Source organism: Macaca thibetana, chromosome 9 (assembly GCF_024542745.1).
Source record: "Macaca thibetana thibetana isolate TM-01 chromosome 9, ASM2454274v1, whole genome shotgun sequence".
NCBI lineage: Eukaryota > Metazoa > Chordata > Mammalia > Primates > Cercopithecidae > Macaca > Macaca thibetana.
This window is the reverse complement of record NC_065586.1, coordinates 318,559-343,025: the sequence shown is the minus strand read 5'-3', so window position 1 is coordinate 343,025 and position 24,467 is coordinate 318,559. Positions and strand designations below refer to the sequence as shown.

The following is a 24,467-nucleotide window of genomic DNA, read 5'->3' as shown; positions in this document are numbered from 1 at the left end:
GCAGGTGGCCCTGAGGTTGGTTCTGAGGGTCCTCCCCAAATCTAAATGGCAGATGATGTTACGCCCCTAAATACAACTTGCACATTAACATTAAAGCAGTTGCAATATTTATTGATGTTTCAGCTATGAAATTGGCCATATTGCTGCAACAGGAGAAATCACGGCTTTTCAGGGAAAAGGAATGTCTGGCTGACGACCATCCGTGCAGTTTTGCTCCAGACCCCATTCCTGTTCACTGGTGTCGTCGTTCATATTCGCGTCTTCCCTGTTTCCTTTATTCTCCCCACCCACCCCCTCTCACGCTGCGTGTGCTTTCCTGTTTGCTTTTAGCCATCATGTGTTCAGTGAAGCCAGACGGGGTTCCTCAGCTGTGTAGAACGGATGAGATCGGGGAGCTGTGTGTGTGTGCAGTTGCGACGGGCACGTCCTACTATGGCCTCTCCGGCATGACCAAGAACACCTTTGAGGTAGGTGGAGGACAGTCCTGCCACGAGCACTGCCTGTGGCTCCGTCTCCAAACAGCCTTGGCAGGTGCATAGTGACAGACATGGAATGTAAGATCCATTTTCAGCAAGACGTGTTTATATTCATGAAAATGATGGCGCTTTACCACTTCGTATCACTTTTGATCCATTTGTTGTATCAGCATTGTTCTGACCTTATAACCGGGGTTTAAAACAACAAGCACGATTTCCTAAGAAAGGATCCTTTGTGTTACTTTTCTCACTTTTACTGTGACAAGTGGATCATGAGGGAACGTGCACTCGTGTGCGAGAAGGGCTGCACCCAAGTATGTCTATGGTATACACAGACGCGTGTGTAATGTGCGTGCAAGGGGCGTGTGCACAGATGTGCTGTGTAATGAGCAGAGACATGAAGGGGTCAGACACACGTTCAGTGCTACAACTGAGAACTCATCTTTTTACCAAGTAGGTCCTGGCCTTACAAGTAGCACAATATTTAAGCTATACGTAAGAAAATATAAATTGTTTGCGGATACATTTCCTAAATGTTTAGAACTTTTGGTTGTTGTTGAGACAGGGTCTTGCTCTGTCACTCAGGCTGGAGGGCAGTGGCACGATCACAGCCCACTGCAGCTTTAAACTCCTTGGCTTAAGCCATCTTCCTGCCTCAGCCACCGAGTAGCTGGGACTGCAGGCGTGTGCCACCACACCTAAATAATTAAAAAGAAATTCTTTTGTACATATGGGGTCTTGTGCTGTTATCCAGGCTGATCTCAAACTCCTGGTCTCAAACAATCCTCCTGTCTTAGCCTCGTAAAGTGCCAGGATTCAGGCATGAGCCACTGTTCCTGGTCTAAATGTTGAGAACTTTGGATGTGTCTGAACAGATGTTACAATACCTGTCCATGATAGCTTTCTTGAATGTGAATTGAACTTTCTAAAATATCCCTCGAAACTGAGCTAGATACAAAGCTAAATAAAAACCCCATCTCCATTTCTATGTGATTTATCTGCAAGGGTGGAGGAAAGGAGGTTTACAGTTTGAACTGATTGGATTTGCTTCCTTAATATTTTTCTTTTCAGCATACTTCCAACAAGGGCAAATAACATTTTATGAATGAATAGAGATGACTTTAAAACTAACATACATTGTTTAAAATGTACCTTGACTCTTCACTCATCTTATACATTGTGGTTTTGTAAACGAAGTAATCAGTTCTTGCTGAGTGGCCTCCTGTGAGTCTTCTGGGTGTTACCTGTTCAGGGTTCAGAGGCAGGAGGAGTTCCCGCAGGTGAGTGGAGGTGCAGGAACGGATGGGGTCCTGCTGAGGTGGGCGGGAAGTGTGTTTCTGCCTGTTGGCCACCAGCGGTAACTGCGACCTCGGCCCTCGGGCAGGGTTGCTGGGATGAAAGGCAGAGCTTAAGCAAAGCAGGTGCCGTGCTGGCAGGAGAAGCGGTGAGGACTAAAACCAGCTGGCCACGTGAACGGCGGCCTGATGGATGCTGTTTCCGCAGGTGTTTCCCATGACCAGCTCCGGGGCTCCAATCAGCGAATACCCGTTCATAAGGACAGGCCTGCTGGGGTTTGTGGGTCCTGGGGGCCTCGTCTTCGTGGTGGGCAAGATGGATGGCCTCATGGTGGTCAGCGGGCGCAGGCACAACGCCGACGACATTGTGGCCACCGCGCTGGCCGTCGAACCCATGAAGTTTGTCTACAGGGGAAGGTCAGTGGCGTTCTGCAAATTAAGCATATAGTTTCCGGTCGGCCACACTTTTTATGTGGTTTTGAAGGGTTGAAAGTGCACAGATTCCTTAAATGTGTTGTGTCTCGGTTTCCTCTTCTGTATAATTGAAGCAACTGGACTCTGACCTGAGATTTAACCTAGTTCTGAATGTCCAAGATTTTATAGAAATTCCCTGAACCCCATAAATATATTTCCATTGAACTTCCCCTCTAAGTATAAAGGAATATGCCGTAGAAAACTTCTGATAAATAACGGCACAAATTAAAGATCCAGATATTCATCACAGAGCGGGTTGGAGAGACCCAAAGGTGACGGTTGAGTCACAGACTTGCGTGCGCGCAGACGCTCGCCACTTCCCCGCTCTACCGCCGTTTTCTTCCCTGCCTTGCCTGGGGCACAGCGGAGGCTCTGTGATGAAATGAGTTGCCAGGATTCCTGAGTTTTTGCCAATCGGGAGGAAGTCATAAAGTGTTTTAGAGCCTTTTTTCAGTTTGGAAGCAGACAGGAGCAGGAAGTAGATACCTGGAGATGATGTTGCCTCCTTTGAATTATTTTTAAAGCTACAATCTCTTTGTAAAAAAGAGTTTACTAGAGGTGACTGTGCTGTACTGATGGTATAAGGCACATGTACTTAGCAGAAAATCACTAGTTCTGAAACAGGAAATTTCTACTGATTTGGAGACCATTAACTTCACAGGTGCAAACTCAGCTGTGAAGGGTGTGGCTCTCTCAATTTCAGCAGGTCTGATCACTGCACATCTGCCCCTGTGTACCGAAAGGCGTAACCTGGTCACCAGAGCCCACGGGTGCTGTGTGTGGCCTCCTGGGGATGAGGGTGACCTTGCCTCGGCAGCATCCCTGGGCGCCTCCCGCAGCTCTTCCCGTAATGATGAGTGGGGGGAAATTTGGAAGCACGGCTGCCGTGTTGAAGTCGTAGTTGGAGCTGTGTCACCCGCTCGTGATGGTGATGGAGCCCTGATCGCGGAGGGAGGGCTGCACGAGCGTCCGGTGCAGGCTCACTGTGCTCCTGTGTCCCCGCAGGATAGCCGTGTTCTCAGTGACTGTGCTGCACGACGAGAGGATTGTGATCGTGGCAGAGCAGAGGCCCGACTCCACGGAGGAGGACAGCTTCCAGTGGATGAGCCGCGTGCTGCAGGTTGCCTTCCCTCGCCCTGGGCACTGGTCCCCTCTGTCTTGTTTCTGGCCTCCTTCCTTCATTCACATCATGGCGTGACCAGCTGTGGCTTTGCCCATGGGGTGGCCCTTTTTCCCTTCCCTTCGTTTGATCAGAAATTACATCAAGTGTCCAGAAACTCGGGGGTGTAGGGACCAGGAATTGGCACAGCTGGTTCCTACTGGTCACCTTGGGGAGGTCAAAGGAAGCTTTTTGTTTGATCGTGAGAACATGTCTTTTCTCCAAAGTTCCTTTTTTACTGTGTTTGGTCTTCCACAAGCCCTGGGTAACATTATTCAGCTTTAGTGAGTTTAGTAAGAAAAGCCTTTCTCTTACCTTGGCGTTTTTGCGCTGGGAACAGTGCTTATACTGCACAGACTTCTGTGTATTGTGGATCATATTTTGCATAATATAAATATGTACTGAGTGTTCATGCTTCCTATTATAATATGACTTCCTCTTTCCTAACTTTCTAGGCGATTGACAGTATACATCAAGTTGGAGTTTATTGCCTGGCCTTGGTGCCAGCAAACACCCTCCCCAAAACCCCGCTTGGTGGGATCCATTTGTCAGAAACAAAACAGCTTTTTCTGGAGGGCTCTCTGCACCCCTGCAACGTCCTAATGTGCCCCCACACCTGCGTCACAAACTTGCCTAAGCCTCGACAGAAGCAGCCAGGTATGTGCACCACCTGGGCAGCTTGTGAGGTGCGGGAGTTCCCTCAGGGCCGTGTGGCACGGAGAGGTGCAGGAGTTCACACAGGATCTCATGGCACGGAGAGGTGCGGGAGTTCACACAGGGCCGCGTGGCACGGAGAGGTGTGGGAGTTCACACAGGGCCGCATGGCACGGAGAGGTGCGAGAGTTCACACAGGATCTCATGGCACGGAGAGGTGTGGGAGTTCACACAGGGTCGCGTGGCACGGAGAGGTGCGAGAGTTCACACAGGGCCGCGTGGCACGGAGAGGTGCGGGAGTTCACACAGGGCCGCGTGGCACGGAGAGGTGCGGGAGTTCACACAGGGCCGCGTGGCACAGAGAGGTGCGGGAGTTCACACAGGGTTGCTTGCAGGAAGCTGATGCTTGTGGGAAAGAAGTGGTTACCCCAAGAATAGAACGCGGGGCGGGGGCAACTTGGATTCTGGTCTTCCGTCTGTAAATGCCTTGCTTTTATTCTCTGTAGGCTCAGGGGTGTTAGTGTGGTCGTCAGCACATAACTGGCTGGCTCTGTTCTCTTGTAGCAAAAGCTCATTCTCCTGAAGGACACGGCCGTGGTGCTCACTTTCTAAGCACATCGAGTTCACGTGACTTGTTGCTCTTTCATTTCTGACCTACTTTTCTTGTAGATTTCCTTAAATATTCTTCCTCCATTTCTTCTTTTTTTTCCCCACACCATTGTTCTCGCCGTCTCTGGTTTTTATGATTGACAGTTTTCTTTCAAACTTCTTCTCGTGGTCCCTGGTTTTCATGATTGGCGCGGGGAATGTGGAGTTGCAGGGAGCAGTATCCATTTCACTACATTCTGTGGGTGCATGGCCTTCTGTTGGGAGCCATTCAAACCATGGGCATCCTCCCTCAGGGAGTGCCCCGAAAAGGTGGGAAAGCCGCCTCCGTCTGCCGCCTCGGGAAGTAAACAGCCTTGTGAAGGACACAGGCCGTTGCTCTCCCCAGGCTGCTTCTGCAGTATGAAGATTTGTAACAGGTGTCGGCGCTCTCCAGGGTATCCTCATTGTAAACTCTGAAGCGACCTGATCCTCTCTCCCCACTGGTTGGTTCATTGTCAGACACTCGACCCAGAGACCCGTGGTCCCAGCTGGGAAGCAGCTCAGTAGCTGGTGGAGAAAGGGTTCAGACAGGTGTTTATGGAAGGGAGGATCCTTTGCAAATACAAAGTTGTAATGACTCCATAGCTACAGGGCTTGGCTCACCTGAGCCAAATGTCGATACGTGACTGGGAAAACCCAGGGAGAGAGAGCAGCCGGCAGCCTCACGCCAAGGTCAGGAAAACCCAGTGAGGAGACAGAGCCAGTAGCCATGTGGTGCGGTGAGGAGGCCTGCAGAAAGCCCTCTTCGTCAGGGGTGTAGCTGGGGAATGGTGGCGCAGGAGATTGGAAATCTTTTTACTCTAATACAGAACTTCATTAAATTAAGCTTCATGTGATTGATAACTTTAAAGAAAGAAAATAATATATATATTTAGTGTCTCATCTGTTTTTGCTAAACTGAGAGTTTACCTAATTTTGTGTCTTTAAAAAGCTTTTTAACAAATATTAACTGGCAGCGCTGAGGCCCCATGAGTTGCCCACAGACTCATCTGTCTCTGCTGAGGGCCTGAAACGCAGCTTGGGCCTCAGCTTCAAACCACAGAGACGGAATTGGGCTGGATGATTTCTGAGGCCCCTTTGGATAAACATTTAAAATGACCCTGACAAGTGAGTAGCCTATCGGAAGCCAAAGCAAACATTCCTTGAGCCGTTTTATGGGTGACAGTGTTCTGAGATGCTGGAAACGGAGACAGCCTGTTGACAACCAAATTGCCTTTCTTACTGGATGAATTCATGTTTACTCAGGGAATGGCACTGTGTACCCTCAGATTATCTTATTTGAGCACAAAAGTATTAAAAGACCTTTAACTTACCGGCTGAGCTGGTACAACTATTAGTTACAAAACAAGGTCCAATTCCTCAGCTTTAAAGGTTCCTGGGAATATTGCCCCAGAATCGCAGGAGGAATCTGCTGAGGAATGGCCAGAGCCCGGCACCCAGGAAGGGCTTGTCTCCCGCTTGGGATTCCGTGTGTCTTGCTGCTGTCTTTGAGATAAAACTCCCGCCCTGTGCCCTGAGCGAATTCGCCAAGCATTGCATGGCAGGATATTTGATGATACCAGCGAGGCAGCTGCTGACTTGCAGATGGGTGAGTCCATTAATGGGAGCGGAGAGAAGAGACTTGAGCCTCAAATACACATGTTTTGGGATTCCTCTCAACTCTGTAGCTCAAATGGCGAGGCTGTGATATACCCTGGGAGCATTTGGGACACGCCCACCCTTCTTCAGCAGGGGAGACCGTCAGCGGCTGCCAAGAACGGACTTTGAGAGTGAGGCGCGGCTAGAAGGCCTCTGCCTCCCAGGAGCTGTGGGGAAAACTGCGTCCCTGAGTCTGCGTGGGAGGCATTCAAGGCCCCAGACTTCCGTTCAGAGGATGCACGTGGAGATGAGGGAAGATGTAGCGGAGGGGCACAAAATAAGGCTCCACAAAAGCCTGATCTCTCCTCATCTCTCCTCAAAAGCTCGCTTTCCCTAGCATGAATTCTTAAAAACATTATGGGAAACCTTGGAACCCATTTAGGCCAGTTTCCAAGTTGGCTTCTTAGAAGAGCCGTGTCGTCTTGCCCAGCATCGGTCACCAAGGAGAAGGCTAAGAACTTCATCAGCCAGGCGCGGTGGCGCACGCCTGTGGTCCCAGCGATGCGGGAGGCCGGGGTGGGAGAATCGCTGGAGCCCAGGACTTCGAGACCAGCCTTGAAAACATAGTGAAACTCTGTCTCAAAAAAAATCTGTTAAAGGTGCTTCATTCAGAAGAGGCTTCTATCTGATAGAGATAGAGGATGCCCGGCGGGTGAATGAGGGGCTCCCGGGTGTTCAGAGATCACACAGGAGCAATTGTTCCCACCACGGGGCAGCTCCCTTCCTTCCGGTGCCTGACCAAATTCTTTAGCTAAATGTGAAAAGGCTATTCCTCTTCCATACTTCATTAAGAACTAAGAAAAGAAATTCAGTCTGTTCACAACTGTGACGTGAACATTCAAAAGTGATTTGCTGGGTGTAGACGGCATTTTACTGTTACACGGAGTCCACACTCAAGGCTCCTACACGTCACCTAGAACCCAAGGCACCGGCAGGCAGAAGCCCAGACATCTGCTTGTAGGCCGTTCTCCAGATTTCAGTCCTGGCTGAAGTGCCGTGCCTTCTGCGTAGCTGTGATAGGTGGAAGCGTTTCTGGCAGCCCACATTTGAAAAGGATGGCTGTGCATCTGTAGAGACCCAGTGGCTCTCCTCTCCTTGGGGGCCGGCCACAGGACGTCAGGCCCTGACCGCCTTGCTCTGGTGCCACCGTTTCCGTGAGCTTTTCGGGAAGCCGAGGGACTCTGTGGTGGTTGTCACGATGACGGGCTCATCCTAAGCCTTGTTCGGTGCCACCGCCCAGTCAACTGCATCTGGGCACGTGTGTGTTTTTGACAGGGGAATGAACAATCTGCTTAGCTACAGCTCTGCTTGTGTGGTAACGAATGCGCATGTGGCCTGGTTTATAGACCTGTCACTTGACCTTTATCAGGAATTTAAGACTTTGACTTAATAGTAGCCTGCAAGCCAAGGATTAGGCGCAAATTGATAATGTCATCGTTATTTTACATGCAATTCTTTTGGTAAACATTCTTTTACTCCCTGCTTCCTCTGCTCTCTCCCCCCCCGCCCCTCTCCCCCCGGCCCCTCTCCCATCCCTCCCCCACCCCCCCGCCCCCTCCCCTCTCTGATGCCCCCTCCCCCCGCCCCCTCCCTGCCCCCTCCCCTCTCCCCCCCATGCCCCCTCCCCCGCCCCTCCCCCCCCCCCCCCCCCCCCCGCCCCCCCCCCCCCCCCCCCCCCCCTCCCCCCCCCTCCCCCGCCCCTCCCCTGCCCCGCCCCTGCCCCCTCCCCCGCCCCTCCCATGCCCCCTCCCCCGCCCCTCCCATGCCCCCCCCCCGCCCCTCCCATGCCCCCTCCCCCGCCCCCCCGCCCCCCCCCCATGCCCCCTCCCATGCCCCTCCCATGCCCCCCCTCTCCCATGCCCCCTCCCATGCCCCCCCGCCCCTCTCCCATGCCCCCTCCCCCGCCCCCTCTCCCATTGCCCCCTCTCCCATGCCCCTCTCCCATGCCCTCTCCCATGCCCCCTCCCCCATGCCCCCTCTCCCATGCCCCTCTCCCATGCCCCTCTCCCATGCCCCTCTCCCATTGCCCCTCTCCCATGCCCCTCTCCCATGCCCCTCTCCCATGCCCCCTCCCATGCCCCTCTCCCATGCCCCTCTCCCATGCCCCCCTCTCCCATGCCCCTCTCCCTTGCCCCTCTCCCATGCCCCTCTCCCATGCCCCTTCTCCCATGCCCCTCTCCCTCTCTCCCATGCCCCTCTGCCCCATCCCCCCTCTCCCATCCCCCTCTCCCATCCCCCTCTCCCATCCCCCTCTCCCCTCCCTGCCCCTCTCCCATCCCCCTCCCCTGCCCCTCTCCCATCCCCCCCCTCTCCCCTGCCCCTCTCCCACCTCCCCTTCTCTTCCTCCCCCTTCCCTCTCACCCCTTCCCTTTTCCTCCTCCTTCCTCCCCACTTTGCCCAGATGATAGTCACCTCATCACTCATGGTGAACTAAAAAGGAACTTGACTTTATGACAGCCCTTGGTTTATTCTTCCACACCTCACTGTGAGCCTGACAGAACCTAAGACCTTTTCAGTGTGTAAAACATACTGAGAAGCGACTCGGTATCCTCTCCTGTCCACAGTGTCACCCTCAATTCCACGCCATGACATCCGTATGTGAAATGTCCACTGTCTGTTTGTCCACAATCAGATCTCAGGTGTGTGGACCCCAGAGAACTCGAACAGACGGGAGCCACAGGTCTCTGCAGTGAAACAAATCCTGGCTTTTAATTCTGTGTTTGCCTTCCGTCTTACTTTTTACAATCAAGGCTGTGAGTGCCGGCACCCGGGGCTCTCACACTAACTGGAAAGTCAGGCGTGGGCTTGGAGGGCCTCCAGGGAGCTTCAGGGATGATAAAAACATCGTTTCTGAGGAACCCAACCAAGGCTTGTCACACTCCCCTTCACAATCCTTTGATTTCGTTGAATCCCTGTTCTTAGAAGGTTTATTCAAAGCCAGGTCTTTCCAGAAGTTTTCCGAGAGTAAGGTCTTTACCAAGGAGGGAGGTCAAGTCTTAAGGAATTTCTCTTTTGTTTCCTCAAGGCCGTGTCTCTGTTTCTTTCCAGAAATCGGCCCCGCCTCTGTGATGGTGGGGAACCTGGTCTCTGGGAAGAGAATTGCGCAGGCCAGCGGCAGAGATCTGGGTCAGATCGAAGATAACGACCAGGCCCGGAAGGTAGGAACTGGGTCCCCGACCCTCCCCGACCCTCCCCGACCCTGCTCGACCCTCCCTGACCCTCTCCTGCCATTCCCCACAGTCCCCGGTCTTCCCCGACCTTCCTCGGCCATCCCCCACCGTCCCTGACCGTTCCCGGCTTTCCCCGACTTCCTGCGCTGGTGGTGGTCCACCACTGCCAATCTTCCTTTATTCTACCTGTCTTCTCCTGCAAGAGACCATATAATTTCATAAGAAAAATGTGTTTATGGGAGATACAAAGTTTCAAAGAATGTCACAGCGACGCAGAAGTGGGTGATGGGTGTCCGATCCCATGACTGGCAGGACCGAGGCAAATGTCTGGCAGTCCTTGTCCGGCCCACGGTTCCCCGAACTCCTTCCTTTCCAGTTTCCCCACCAGCCCAGATCCAAAGCCCGCCCTGCCCACAGCAGCTTGCAGCAAAAGGCTTCTGTCCTGTGCTCTCTGGACCCTAAGAAGCAGTTCGAAACCCAGGTTTAGGGGCCAGGCCTCCTGACAGTGGCGTTAAAAGCCATATGAGAAACTCCCAAGGCCCAGACTTTGCACAGTGCACCATGTGTATCCACGGTCCCCGTCAGAACCGTTTGGCCTTGACCGTGCGCCGTGTGTGTCCACAGTCCCCATTAGAACTGTTCGGCCTTGAGAATGCTCAGGGCTCACCCAGAGGTCCTGTTTCCCGCAGCCAACAGCTATCCCCTTCTGTGTGGCCCATTAGGAAATGGGACAAAATCAGCCCTGTGAAATGTTGATGAAAGGGATGAAGCTGTATCTGTGGTTTCTGTCCCTGACGTGAAATAAGGCTGCCCCTTGTACTGTGGAGCAGGTCAGTGGCACACGTGTGGTTTGTGTAATTTGTGGCTTCATGCCATCGGGGTATTGCCATTCTAGAAACCTTAATTTATCAGAGCCCACTTTTTCAAACCAGATAGATCTGATTCTCTCATTGTAGCCACCGAAATCCATGTTGCATCTTCTGGAAGCCCCAGGAGAAGAGGTTTCTGTGCAGGCTGCTCCTGCCTGTGAGGGAAATGGTTCCTATCCTTGGGCAGACTTTCAGAAAACTTCACACCAGGGTACAGCACCAGCCCTTTGCCTGTGACTGACTCGGGCGCTGTGAATCTAAGCCCTGCAGGAACAAAGCTGTGGGCACTTGCTTGTCCTGTGGTCGTGTGTGACGGGGATTTCCCAGCATGCATGTCTTCGACTCCGTGGAGAAGCATGCGGTTTTAAGACCCAAAGCACTCGGCCTCTATGGGTTTGAGTATCCAGGTTGCCCCACCTCAGACCGCACAGCCTGATCCGACCGCACAGCCTGACCCTCACCCCCGTGCTCTGTTCCAGTTCCTGTTCCTCTCGGAGGTCTTGCAGTGGAGAGCACAGACCACCCCGGACCACGTCCTCTACACGCTGCTCAACTGTCGGGTGAGGCGCGGGGCTGGCGTTCCCTGGCTGCTGGCCTCAAGGGGCCCAGCCTGGCTCCTGGGAGCGCTCCTGCTTGCTTTCTGACTCAGTCCTTTTGCTTCAGTCTTATGCGAATTCTTTTTATGTTTTGCCCTTCTGACTAATGAGACTTTCGTACCTAGGGATTGCTTTTAAGCGTAACCATTTGTGCAGTTACTCACACCTACTTGTGTATCAGATATTTTAGCACCCTGTTTACAATATTTCTCCCCTAAAATGAGTAATTAATGGTATCTACCAGAGAGAAATCGCAAGTCTATGAGATATTTGCATGTTTATTTTGATTACTAGTTTTTGTTTTGTTTTTTGAGACAGTCCTGCTCTGTTGCCCAGGCTGGAGTTGAGCGGCACGATCTCCACTCACTGCATGCTCCACCTCCCTGGTTTAAGCGATTCTCATGCCTCAGCTTCCGAGTAGCTGGGACTACAGGCGCCCACCACCACATCTGGCTAATTTTTGTATTTTTAGGAGAGATGGCGTTTTGCCATGTTGGCCAGGCTGGTCTCGAGCTCCTGGCCTTCAGTGTTCCACCTGCCTTGGCCTCCCAAAGTGCTGAGATTACAGACATGAGTCACTACACCCAGCCCTAAACTACTTTTTTATACATCAGAAGTTATGTTTATTGCAGACTCAGGAATGAAAATCATTTCCACTTTGTAATTTAAGTTCCTGTTGACACTTTACATAAGAAAACCACACTCATCAAATACTGTTCCACAGTAGTACTTAAGAGTAAGGCATTAAACAAGCTAATACTATTAACAATAAAAATTAAATGCAGAAATCTGAATATGCTTGTAACTTCTTTTTGCCCTGGACATAAAACTTGAAAACGGATGAAAAATGTAAGTCCTCTTGACCAAGTATAGGCAGTTTTGCAACTCTTCAAAAGTCATGGCTGCTTAGAATTGCTCAATTCAAAATCTTAGCGTGTGAAGCCGCGGATTGAAGACAAAAGGAAATGCCAGCAGCATCACGAAATTATTCCCCGACTCTCTGGTTTGAGTTTCAGTTATCAGACCATTCTCTGCATGTGCTTTAGTTGATAGGAACAACCTCTCCTCCTCCTCTGCCAGAGAAGTACTCATCATCTTGACATTGTCGTGGATGCTGAGTTGATCCCAGCAGTTGGTCATTCACCGTATTTGCTCAAGACCGTTTCCCAGGAAGAGCCTTTAAAACCAGGAAGGCCCGTTTCTGCCACCTCCTTCGGGCCCTCGTTCACTGGCACGGTGATGGAGCCACTGCCCGGCGCCGACAGCTCAGGCGTGGGGGCCGGAGACCGTGAGGACCAGAGTTGCTGTGGGTCCCATGGGGGCCGGAGACCGTGAGGACCAGAGGTGCTGTGGGTCCCATGGGGGCCAGAGACCGTGAGGACCAGAGGTGCTGTGGGTCCCATGGGGGCCGGAGACCGTGAGGACCAGAGGTGCTGTGGGTCCCTATATCTGAAATGCCGCCTTCCGCTTTTCATCTTTCTCCACTGCACCCTTCCTCAGCCTGTGAATATGGATGATACCCCTTTGCTAACCCGATCGTCAGGTTCGCTGGCCTTGGGTGCTGTCTTGATTTCCTGCCCATCTCTGCTTGTCTGATTCTTTGTCCTCTCCAAGTAGTGTTTCTCCAGTAGACTGCTTGTGACTTCTCGTTCCGCTTTCCCTGTGGTCTTCGTGGTTCTCTAGAGACTTACAATGTCACCTCCAACGTGGTGACCTAAATCTGCAGCACTAACTCCAGCGGCTCCTTCGGCACCTCAGATCCCTTCTGCTGAAAGTCCTTCTTCCCTCCCCTGATTTCCTCACAGAGGCGGCGACCCCGCTGCAAGCTACAAGCAGTGAGCGGCGGAGTCAGCTCTGAGTCTCTCTGAATCCCTGCCCCAATGTTGCCTGATACGTTGCTCCCGTATGTGTGGGTTGCACGCGTGTCTGTGTCCAGTAATCTAGAGGTATTGATGGGCAGCTCAAGAAGTAGCAGAGACCCCCATATACACAAAGATTCAGAAATGATTTGGGTACGTTCCTGGGCAATATGTGCCATCAGGAGGAGGAAAATAGAGCTGTTCCAGCTGTGTCTGATTTGGGGACGATCCCTCAGATTGTTTGCTGGGTGGTACCACGGTCCCGGGCTCAGCGTCTGGTCTGGCCCTGGTGGGTTTCAGGACGGGAAACCCCAGTGAATGTTGATGAGGATGCCAGAGAATGATGACTTACCTGCGGTGAATGGCTGTTGCTTTATGGGACGCTCGCCGAGAATGCATCACGTTCTTAACATCGAGTATGTGGGGAATGGCTGTTGCTTTATGGGACGCTCGCCGAGAATGCATCACGTTCTTAACATCGAGTATGTGGGAATGGAAAGTGCAAGCCAAAGCCAGTGGCATTTCTCCTGAGGTAGACGCTGCATTAGGATTCCTGGGGAGTGAGGCTAAGAACAGTGTCGCGTGTGTGGAGTTGCCGCGTGGTGTGACTGTGTCCCGTTCAGCCACACGGGGAAGGGGAAAGGCGGTAAGGAAGAAGGGAAACTGCTCAGCTGCTGTAGACGCCTGGGGCTGCCAGCCTGCAGTGTGAGCCAGGAGCGACTGTCCCTCCCCACTAATGGGGAGTCCAGTGTTTGCTCACCTCATCCTTTCCAGGCAAGAAAGGCACCCACCTGGTGTCACCCGTGGCACGGCCCCGCCCGGCCATGGAGCGAGAGGTGCCTGCTCACGTCTGACCGGCTGTGAAATTGTGTGCCTGTCTCCAGCACAGCACCATCTCAAGGGGCTTTTGAGGAACTTATTTTAAATCACCCTGCGAGCTGGCTTCAGGACCTAACACCCGAGAAGGGATGCCGTCCTCGTGGAGCGTGACTGGAAGCTTTGCTGTTTGTTTTTATGTCAGCCCTGAAAGGGGTCAACCAGCATTGAGAAAATGGCGTTTCACAAGGTCATCAAAGATAAAGGACAGCGCACAGCATGCACGTTACACTTCACGTTACACACACTCAGGCCCCCAGATCTGAGTTCTCAGCGGGATTTCCTGGATTCCAGCCCTGCCTGCCTTGTTGTCTTTGCCCATCTCTGCTGCCTTCTGCTCTTGGGCTCTTCCACTTTACATCAGTTTCTGTTTTCTTACTTTTTAGGTGTCCTCTGAGTGGGGAAATAATTAAGGAAAATGTGCGGGATGAGAAGGTTGAGTTCAGAGAAGTGTAAGCTAACTCTCTTCTCCATGGAGGAAACCAGCCAGTCAGCAGGAAGGGTCTGAAGATCCACCGGGCCGTCACGTGGGCAGCCTCCCGGCAGCCCTGGCCTGTGCAGAGGTCCTCAGGGAGAAGGCGCTTTCCCCACAGACCTAGCTGGCTCATCGGCTGTCTGGTGGACGTTTTGGTAGAGGTCAGGGTCTGGCGTTCACATCCTGATGCTTCCTGAGACATTCTCTTCACTCCCACCCTGTCCCACCCACGTGTTTCTGACCCGGGCCCTTCCAGCTGGGAGGCTGACGTGCTTTTCCCAGCATGGCCGCTGAATAGCCCCAGACACTGTCCATGCAGCGTCCTCTTTGTTGCACGAAGTTGGCTCCCTGACAGCCTTCTCAGGCTGGCTGCGCGCTCCGTCCCCCGTCCCCACACTCATGCATTCATCTTTGTAGCTGTGACTCACATAAGAATTCCTGGGCCGGGCGTGGTGGCTCACGCCTGTAATCCCAGCACTCTGGGAGGCCAAGATGGGCGGATCATGAGGACAAGAGATCAAGATCATGCTGGCCAACATGGTGAAACCCCGTCTCTACTAAAAATAAAGAATGAGTTGGGCGCGGTGGTGGGCGCCTGTAGTTCCAGCTGCTCAGGAGGCTGAGGCGGGGGAACAGGAGAATCGCCTGAACCCAGGAGGCGGAGGTTGCAGTGAGCTGAGATTATGCCACTGCACTCCAGCCTGGCGACAGAGCAAGACCCCGTCTCCAAAAAAAAAAAAATTCCTGAGCCCGGGTGTTCAGTCACTCTTCGGCTCTGGAGTCTTCCTGGCCCCGTGGACTGCGGTCCAGTTGCTACTGCTTGAGGGAAGATCCTCACCGTGTTAATAGCTGTGAGACAGAATCTGATCCCAAGAGGTTTTTAAATGACGTAGAAGCAGTCTTCACATCTGAGAATGCTGCAGAGGAGCTAGAACTGTGAAGTGTGTCAGCAGGAGAAGCTTGTTTTGGTTAGTTACATGCTTATAATTTGCAATTTATTCACATAATAGGCCAAGATGGGAAGATCACTTGAGGCCACGAGTTTGAGACCAGCCTGGGCAACATAGGGAGACCCCATCGCTACGAGAAAAATTTTTATAAAAATTGGCCAGGCATGCTGGTGGCACCTGTAGTCCCAGCTACTCAGGGACCTGAGGCAGCAGAATCGCTTGGGCCCAGGAGGCCCAGGCTGCAGTGAGCAGTGATCATGCCATGCACCCCCGCTTGGGAGACAGAGACCCTGTCTCAATAAATAGTGACTCCCACACTCTTGTGATGTTGCTTAGCATATATCTTGCAATTCACCTTCCCTTAAAACCCTTTTGTAAGCTATTTTCCGGCACAAATATGTTTTCTATTTATTTCTACATTAAAGTCTATGTGAAAATGCATTTCATAGTTCTTTTCATTCCTTCAAGGTGTTTTTAACTATTTGCTTTTATTTTTCGCTTTCTGACTTCCTTGATCTTTGATGGGGTCTTTCTAAATTAAAATTTTTAATTAGTATTAACTTCTAGTGTGCAGGCCCTTCTGGTATACTAAGAATTCTCACTGCCCATGACAGTAACACAAGTCCCAGAATTGTTAGGGTTTTTTGTTTTGTTTTTTAATTGACATAATCATTTTTCAAAATATTTCTTGTTACCCTAAATACATCTAGATGCTTCTTTGGTCTGCACTCCTTACCTAGTTGGAAGAAAATGGGGTTGACCTCTAACGTATATGTAGTTTTGGGGGAAGCTGAAAACATTCTAAAATTGACTGTCATGTTGGTTGCACAGGTCTGTGCTTGTTCTAAAAACCACTGACGTTCGCTTTGCGTCAGTGAGTCCTATGACGCGTGCGCGCTCTCCGCAAGCTGCTCTGCTGAAGGAATCTTACGCACTTGTCCCTGTGATCGGCCCGCAGGGTGCGATCGCGAACTCGCTGACCTGCGTGCAGCTGCACAAGAGAGCCGAGAAGATCGCCGTGATGCTCATGGAGAGGGGCCACCTTCAGGACGGCGACCACGTGGCCTTGGTCTACCCCCCAGGTACGGGCGCAGGGCGGGCTTCCCCTGAGAGATGGCCGCCGGTCAACCGCAGCGCGAGGAGGTCCCTTACACCCGCTGGGGCCTGAGCCGAGGGCAGCGCGATGGCCGGGAGTCTGCGCCGTATCTAGCTGGTTGCTAACTGGCACCTTTGTGTCTGGCTACAACCACTCACGGGCACCAGCCTTATGTGCTGCTGTTACAGGCTTCAATAAAGTGATGTTTTCAAAGACTTTTATATCCAAATTTGTGGTATTAGATACCTCAGGTAACTTACTTAATAGTACCTAAATCTTGACTAAATTCACAGTTACAAAGGTGGGTAATTCCTTAGCAAAATGATGTAAAATTAAACCTCCGGGCTGCCTTGTCACCTCACATCTGAAAGGACGGGTTGGTGACGGTGACCGCCAAAGCTGACAAAACCTGCCGGGATGACAGAGGCTGCGAGAAGTTCAGCTGCTTGTTCACCCGTTGAACTTGTCTCAGACGAGCATTTATGCTGACAGGGACAGTGGGCACTCGGTAGCGTGGTCCGCCTCAATAATGATGTTTTTCTCCCTGTGTAGGAATAGACCTGATAGCAGCGTTTTATGGTTGCCTGTACGCAGGCTGTGTGCCCATAACCGTCCGTCCCCCGCACCCACAGAACATCGCGACGACGTTGCCTACCGTCAAGATGATTGTAGAGGTAACATGCCTGGGAGTGTCGGGGCCTCCACTGCCTGGAGCGGAGTGTGGAGCTCGCAGAGCGCAGACTCTGACATCTCCCGGGGCAGCTGCTGGCTGTGGGAGCCGGTGTGTGTCTGGATTCAAATGGTCAGGACAGGACAGGGTCTCCACCTGCAGGGAGCCTACAGTCTGGGTCTAGAAGCAAGATCTAAAGGTGTGCCTGGAGGCAGAGGCTGGATGGTAGCCTCTGCAGTGTCCACCCTGGAGAAAATGGCTCCCAAGAGAGGGCATCACCACCATTCCTCGGGCTTCCCCACAAACCCAGCCTCGCAGACCGACCACGGGCTTCCCCACAAACCCAGCCTCGCAGACCGACCACGGGCTTCCCCACAAACCCAGCCTCGCAGACCGACCACGGGCAGAGGCAGGGCTTTTTCAGAAGCCCTCTCCTCAAGATGTAGAAGTTTCCTGCTCCTTTTTGAAAGTATAGATCTGTTTTTCTTCGTATACAGCTGGAGGAGTTTGAGAGGATTCAGCTGTATTATCCCTGTTGAAGGAGGAACTATAGGGGAAAACCGTTTGGGCAGAGAATACACCTGTCCCGCCCACACCTGAGTCCCTTTTAGCGTGGTGCCGGAGACTCCCACAGTGGCCACTCCTGCTAGAAAGTCTGTGCGACGTGTCTGGGTGTGTGTGACGCTTCCAGGAGAACCGTGCGCGACGTGTCTGGGTGTGTGTGACGCTTCCAGGAGAACCGTGCGCGACGTGTCTGGGTGTGTGTGACGCTTCCAGGAGAACCGTGCGCGACGTGTCTGGGTGTGTGTGACGCTTCCAGGAGAACCGTGCGCGACGTGTCTGGGTGTGTGTGACGCTTCCAGGAGAACCGTGCGCGACGTGTCTGGGTGTGTGTGACGCTTCCAGGAGAACCGTGCGCGACGTGTCTGGGTGTGTGTGACGCTTGTGCGCGACGTGTCTGGGTGTGTGTGACGCTTCCAGGAGAACCGTGCGCGACGTGTCGTGACGTTTCCAGGAGAACTGTGCGCGACGTGTCTGGGTGTGTGTGATGCTTCCAGGAGAACAGAGCTAATGCTGTGAGTGGTGAGCTCTTTTCTGCACGTGTCATGACGTTGACGCTGTGGGTGCGCTGGGACCAGGAAGTGCAGACGCAGCAGCTGCAGGCCCCACCCCTAGCCCCCGTGCCTCCACAACCAGACCCCTAGCTCTGTTCTTCCTCAGCCAGCAGCAGGAGACAGTGGGCTCGGTAACCTAATCTGCCCGTTAAAGCTACATGGTTTTAGCGTGCATAGTGAGCAGGAGACCCGTGTGAAGCGAGCACGCTTTCATCTGGGTCCACGTTCATGGCTCCGTTCTCTGATGCCAGGTGAGTCGCTCTGCCTGTCTGATGACGACACAGCTGATCTGTAAGTTGCTGCGGTCCAGGGAGGCGGCGGCGGCTGTAGACGTCAGGACGTGGCCCCTCATCCTGGACACAGGTCAGTGCTTTGGCTGCAGAAGGTGGTTTGCTCAAGGCCTTGCTCAGGCTGGATCTGCTGATAAGCCGTGTTCCTCTCCAGATGATTTGCCAAAGAAGCGGCCTGCCCAGATCTGCAAACCTTGCAACCCAGACACCCTCGCGTATCTTGACTTCAGCGTGTCCACAACTGGGATGCTAGCTGGCGTAAAGGTGAGCGGGGCAGCCGCGGGAGGCAACCACAGAGCGTGCTGGAGGTGGCAGGCTGCGTGCTGACTCTCAGTGCCTCTCGTGTAGTCAGACTCTGAGATGTGGAAAGAGCTGTACATATGTGTTTCATCACAGTATGACACGTATGACCATTTCCTTAACCAGGCTGATTCTGTCCAAATGTCCCAAGTATGTTTTTATGTGAACATGGTCTCAGTAGCCGACAGAAGAACACTGCGAATGTTTTCCTCTTACTGGTTCTCAAATCCGAATGCTCTGTGATAAATCTCTGTACACTGCACTTTCTAGCGTTTTAACCTGGGCTGTATTAGAAATCATCATGACCCTCTCAGCTCAGACGCTGCCCTCGTCGAGGTGCCTTGCAAACCGCCCCGCCTTGGGGACTTCGCAGCCTTGCATGCCCTCTGCCCCTGTCCGTGGGTCTGACTGGTGAGCTGGCTTTGCCTTGCACAGTTCTCACGCTCCATCCACCTCTTAGTAGAACTAAGGTGGAATACCAAAATAGCTACAATATGAAATAAAATAATTTTTCAAAAGCTTTTGAAAAGAAATGTTTTCAGATCAAGATGATTTAGTTACTGCAGTCTGAAGTTAGCTGTGACCCTCCTACTGTCATAGCCAAAAGAGAAGCACCTGCTTCCAATCGTAGCATTTTCATGGCCCACTTACAATCTCAGCGTCTGACGTAGAGTAGATCATCAGAACTCTCTTGGCTGCTTTAGCCAGTGTCAATTCCTGTTTCTCTGCTGAAGTCCCGCGAAGGCCCCACTGGCCCTGTGACCCACAGCCGGGGTGATGGGAGCACTGTGTACCCTTTCTCTTACACTCCATACACAGTTGTCCATGCACTCGTCTCTGAATTCCCCCTGGATCCTGAGGGCAGGGCCGTGTCTTACTCTTCTGTTCATCTCCGGCGCTTAACACAGTGCCTGATAAGCTCTCAGTACTTTAGTATTTGCTGAGCTGAAGAACTCAATTCTCCACCTAGAAATAGTGCTTTGCACAGAGCAGCAGTTCAGGGCAGGCTTGCTCTAGTTGCTGAGCTGAGTGGGTGGGTAATTTTAGGAGGCAAGATTTTACTAACCTCCTAATCCAGGGAGGCAGGAGTCTGGATGGATGTTCTATAAATTCAGTCTCATTTCTCCTTTAAACAAAAATTTGCCTTAAAAGCAAAGCTAAAAAGAATTACTTACATTTTACGTTCCATAATAATTCTACGTTCCCCTGTATGCATATAGTAAGACAGTTATGAAACCTCCTGGGCAGAACTTCCAATAGTGATGGAACATTTTACAGTGGGAGGACCCCCACCCCAAGTTCTCTTACCTCTTGCTGGAGTGATGAATGAATGATGGGGAGCCACGCATTTGGATTTCCCCAGTTATTACAAGGCTCTGTGCTGGTCCCTAGTTTAGCTCTGGTGACATTCTGCTTCAGATCAACTTGTGACTTTTTTTTTTTTTTTTGAGTTGGAATCTTGCTCTGTCGCCCAGGCTGGAGTGCAGTGGTGCGATCTTGGCTCACTGCAACCTCCACCCTCCTGGTTCAAGCGATTCTCCTGCCTCAGCCTCCTGAGTAGCTGGGACTACAGGCACATACCACCACCCCCGGCTAATTTTTTGTGTGTTTAGTAGAGACGAGGTTTCACTGTGTTGGCCAGAATGTTCTCGATCTCCTGACCTTGTGATCTGCCCGCCTTGGCCTCCCAAAGTGCTGGGATTACAGGCGTGAGCCACCACGCCCGGCCGTGATGTGTTTTAAAACCGCAAAAATCAGACCATTTTCTTTGCTGCTTTGACTTCCTTTTTCCTGAGGTTTGGCTAGAGAGCTTCTGTGAGAAAATTGATCTTGTTAATATATTTTATTGTATTTCAAAGTAATCGACATTACATATGGACTGTAGGGGACTATTACAGGGATTAGGGAAGGGGAAGATGCGGAAGCTCTTCACTGGTCACGATGGGGGATGATTGGATTTTGGCCACCATCTCCCTGTGGGATGGTGGAAGATGGTGAAGGGCATTGGAATGTAGGACCTGAGCTCTAACTCCCAGCTCTAACTTATGTCACAGGCAGCAAAATCTTCAACTTCTGTGAGCCTTCACTTTCTGATCATTAAGATGGGTGGGCACCCAGCAGGTCTCGCTGGCCACGTTCTGCATAGCAAAGGCTATGTCCAGCCCTGGAGATAGCCACGAACGAGGCGGGGCCTCGACCAGCAGAGGTGGGAGCGCGCCATGGTGCCTCCCCTACCTGTGGGACAGTGTGTTGGAGAGTGGATCACACAAGAACCACTTCCTGCGTGACTTGCTGTTCAAATGAACTCTTTGAATAGCTGGCATTGCCAGGTCCTGGAGGGCCAGTGGTTCTGAGTGAGGTTTACTCATTGAAAATGAGAAGTCCCGTGAAAATATCAGCCACTCACATTCCCCAGACACGACATAGCCCCAGCTTGGCGACAGTCGTCCCCAGTCCTAAAAACAGCCTTGGGCATTTGGGACCAGGTATCATTTGTTGTTTTCTGGGTTTTGTTCTCTAAAATTTGTTGAAGAGACAGGGTCTCACCCTGCTGTCCAGGCTGGAGTGCAGTGTAATCCTAGCTCGCTGCAGCCTGGAACTCCTGGTCTCAAGTGACCATCCCACCTTGGCCTCCCGAAGTGTTTTGATTACAGGTATGAGCCACTGCGCGAGGCCAGCACACGTTTCGTGTGGCCTTTCTGTCTTAAAGACGTCTTGGGTGTCGGGCCCCATGCATTTAATGCAGCTTTATTGTCCTGTAGGTACCCATGGGTATGAAGTCCCCTGTGTTCAGTGCAGCCTTGTTTTCCCACAGGTGTCTTACGGTGTCAGGTCCGACGCGTTTAACGCAGCCCTGTTTTCCCACGGGTGTCTTACGGTGTCAGGTCCGACGCGTTTAACGCAGCCCTGTTTTCCCACGGGTGTCTTACGGTGTCAGGTCCGACGCGTTTAACGCAGCCCTGTTTTCCCACGGGTGTCTTACGGTGTCAGGTCCGACGCGTTTAACGCAGCCCTGTTTTCCCACGGGTGTCTTACGGTGTCAGGTCCGACGCGTTTAACGCAGCCCTGTTTTCCCACGGGTGTCTTACGGTGTCAGGTCCGACGCGTTTAACGCAGCCCTGTTTTCCCACGGGTGTCTTACGGTGTCAGGTCCGACGCGTTTAACGCAGCCCTGTTTTCCCACGGGTGTCTTACGGTGTCAGGTCCGACGCGTTTAACGCAGCCCTGTTTTCCCACGGGTGTCTTACGGTGTCAGGTCCGACGCGTTTAACGCAGGCTTGTGTTTTGCAGATGTCTCACGCAGCCACCAGTGCCTTCTGCCGTTCCATTAAGCTGCAGTGTGAACTTTACCCCTCTAGAGAAGTGGCCATCTGCCTGGACCCTTACTGTGGACTGGGATTTGTCCTCTGGTGCCTCTGCAGGTAAGATTCCTCTCTGTATCTTTACATTAAAAAAAAATCGTGCACCTTCCTCTCTAGACCTTAGACCCAGCCAGGCAGCCTGAGCACTGTCCCCGCACCCCGACCCCTGCCAGAGGATGCCTGGGCTGACCCCTGTCCCCTCTGCCTCTCCTGGTGGACTTGGCTCTCAGGGACAGAGCAGTGCCTGGGGTGATTCTGACTTTCTGCAGCAGTGGAGGAACATTTCAGGGAACTGTCTGTTAAGGACCTTTATTTCTGACCATCAGAAGACTCCCAGGCTCCAGGCTTGGTTCTTACGCATATAAAGCCTGGCGATGGTGCTGGGCCTGGGTTCTCGCTGGGCCAGCAGGCATTGCAGGCTCTTACCTCCCACCGGCTTCACCCCAGCTGTTACTGCAGGGCTCAGGCTGGGCAGGCCCCAAGGTGAGTCTGCAAGGGCTAAGCATTCTCCGGGGTGCGGCACGCTACCCAGCAGCCGGCTCGGAGCCTGGCCCACAGCAGGTACTCGGCAAGTATTTATGGGATAAATGAAGGACCAGAAAAACAAATGGATGTTTCTTGGCTTTTTTGTCTGATTATGCATACATGTTCATTGTAGAAATTTTAGAAAATACAAAGTAATATAAGGAATAAAATAAAGCCATCAACAATCGTACCACCTGATAAAGGGTGTTACCAGTAAAATCCACTCTTAGCATTGGACGTATAGTTTTTCAGAGTTCATTTTCCCGTGGAGCATTTTCAAACATGTAAGCATAGGGCGTGTTCAGTAATAAACACCTGTGACCATCATCCAGCTTCACGTGTCAGCATTTTAGTGGTTTTGTATTATCCGCCTGCTTTCCCCCTTTTTTTAAAAATGGGTATTTTAAAGCTAACACAAACATAAAAATAATTTCACTTATAAATCTTCTTTACACATTTTATGAATAAACATACATACATTAATATATTTATAAAACTGAGATGCTACAGTATGAAATTGGTTATGATTTTCTTTATAGTGGATCTTTTTTCCTTTTTTTTTTTTTTTTTTTTTTTTTTTTTTTTTTTTTTTGGAGACAGTCTCGCTCTGTCACCCAGGCTGAAGTGCAATGCCACAATCTCAGCTCACTGCAACCTCTGCCTCCTGGGTTCAAGCAGTTCTCATGTCTCAGCCTCCTGAGTAGCTGAGATTACAGGCACCTGCCACCACGCCCAGCTAATTTTTGTATTTTTGGTAGAGATGGGGTTTCACCATGTTGGCCAGTCTGGTCTCGAACTCCTGACCTCAAGTGATCTGCCTGCCTCGCCCTCGTGAGCCACTGCACCCAGTCAGATTTTTTTCTCCTGTCAGCACTCTTCTGGAACAAATATTTTTAATGTATTACTAATATTTAATAGTATTAAGTTGGATTAAAATGTAATCTTGTATTTTTGAAAAATACCGATGTACTAATTAGGATAATTCAGCTTTTTGAGAAAGCAGATAAAAGTGAATAAATGAAATATTTAATGATTTTTGCCTGAGTCCAAAATGCAATAACATTGTAAATTTTTTTTCGCGGGAAATCGCTCAGAACATGGCCTTAGCTGCACGTGCCAAGCTGAAGGGCAGAGGCCTGCTCCGAACAACTGCCCTTGTAGGGTGACTGTATTTCATTTGGCAAAGTATGCCAGTAGAACTGAAGCCAGGCGATGGAAGCCGCCTGCTTGCAGGCTCACCACGCCTGGCTCCCCGTGGAAACCAGAGAGACGGTGTTTGTGGCAGGGAAAGTAAGTTTTCGGTGTGAACCCATGATAACAATAGACTTGTTAAGGGATTGTCCAGGTTGCAGTGAACTTTAACAAGCATCTTTCCTGCAAAATATAACTCAGAAGTCACAAGATCACAGTATTCTGTTGATGGCCCTTGCAACAGTAAATATAGCCATAAACCTTTCCATTAAAAAGAAAAAATTCTCTATAGAAACAGATCCCAATGGACTTGCTTTAAAAAACAAAAAAATCACTTGGATCCTAGATGCACAATGACTAATACAGAAGTTAAACATAACAATGACTTGCCTTTCCCATGCAGTTCAGGTCTGGGAAGAGGATTGGGCAGAAGAGGCCCTGGGGTGTCACATTTGAGGCCTCGTCCTCGGGCTGTGCTCCTACGATAGCGCAGCAGGGTGGGGAGGGCGTCTTGGTCGGGGGCAGCCGCACAGGGCGCTCAAGCCCAGGTCGGAGGACGGGAGTCCACGGAGGGGTGTCCTGGCATGGGCTGTGGGAGCCAGGCAGGGTGCAGTGTGGGGAAGTCAGCTTGTTCCGGGAATCAGCAGCAGCAGAGGGAGATCAGCTTCGTGTGGGGGATTAGAAGTAAGTGATGGGGATACGTTCCAAATGGGCGATTTCGTTGTGTGAACATCGAGTTTGCTTACACAGACCTGGCTGGTACAGCCTGACACACCCAG

At 51.6% G+C, this 24,467-nt stretch overlaps 1 protein-coding gene across 2 annotated transcripts in view; it reads left to right on the top strand.

Annotated features, from left to right (window-relative positions):
* DIP2C (disco interacting protein 2 homolog C) overlaps positions 1–24,467 on the top strand; it is an 840,898-nt gene that overhangs the window by 755,856 nt on the left and 60,575 nt on the right. For both annotated transcript variants that reach the window (XM_050805453.1, XM_050805454.1), the window contains 11 exons: positions 331–467; positions 1,980–2,188; positions 3,251–3,365; positions 3,860–4,061; positions 9,393–9,502; positions 10,863–10,943; positions 16,098–16,221; positions 16,788–16,909; positions 18,272–18,383; positions 18,465–18,574; positions 21,902–22,032. In XM_050805453.1, the coding sequence (XP_050661410.1) occupies positions 331–467; positions 1,980–2,188; positions 3,251–3,365; positions 3,860–4,061; positions 9,393–9,502; positions 10,863–10,943; positions 16,098–16,221; positions 16,788–16,909; positions 18,272–18,383; positions 18,465–18,574; positions 21,902–22,032 (1,453 nt within the window). The remainder of the gene's footprint in view (positions 1–330; positions 468–1,979; positions 2,189–3,250; positions 3,366–3,859; positions 4,062–9,392; positions 9,503–10,862; positions 10,944–16,097; positions 16,222–16,787; positions 16,910–18,271; positions 18,384–18,464; positions 18,575–21,901; positions 22,033–24,467) is intronic.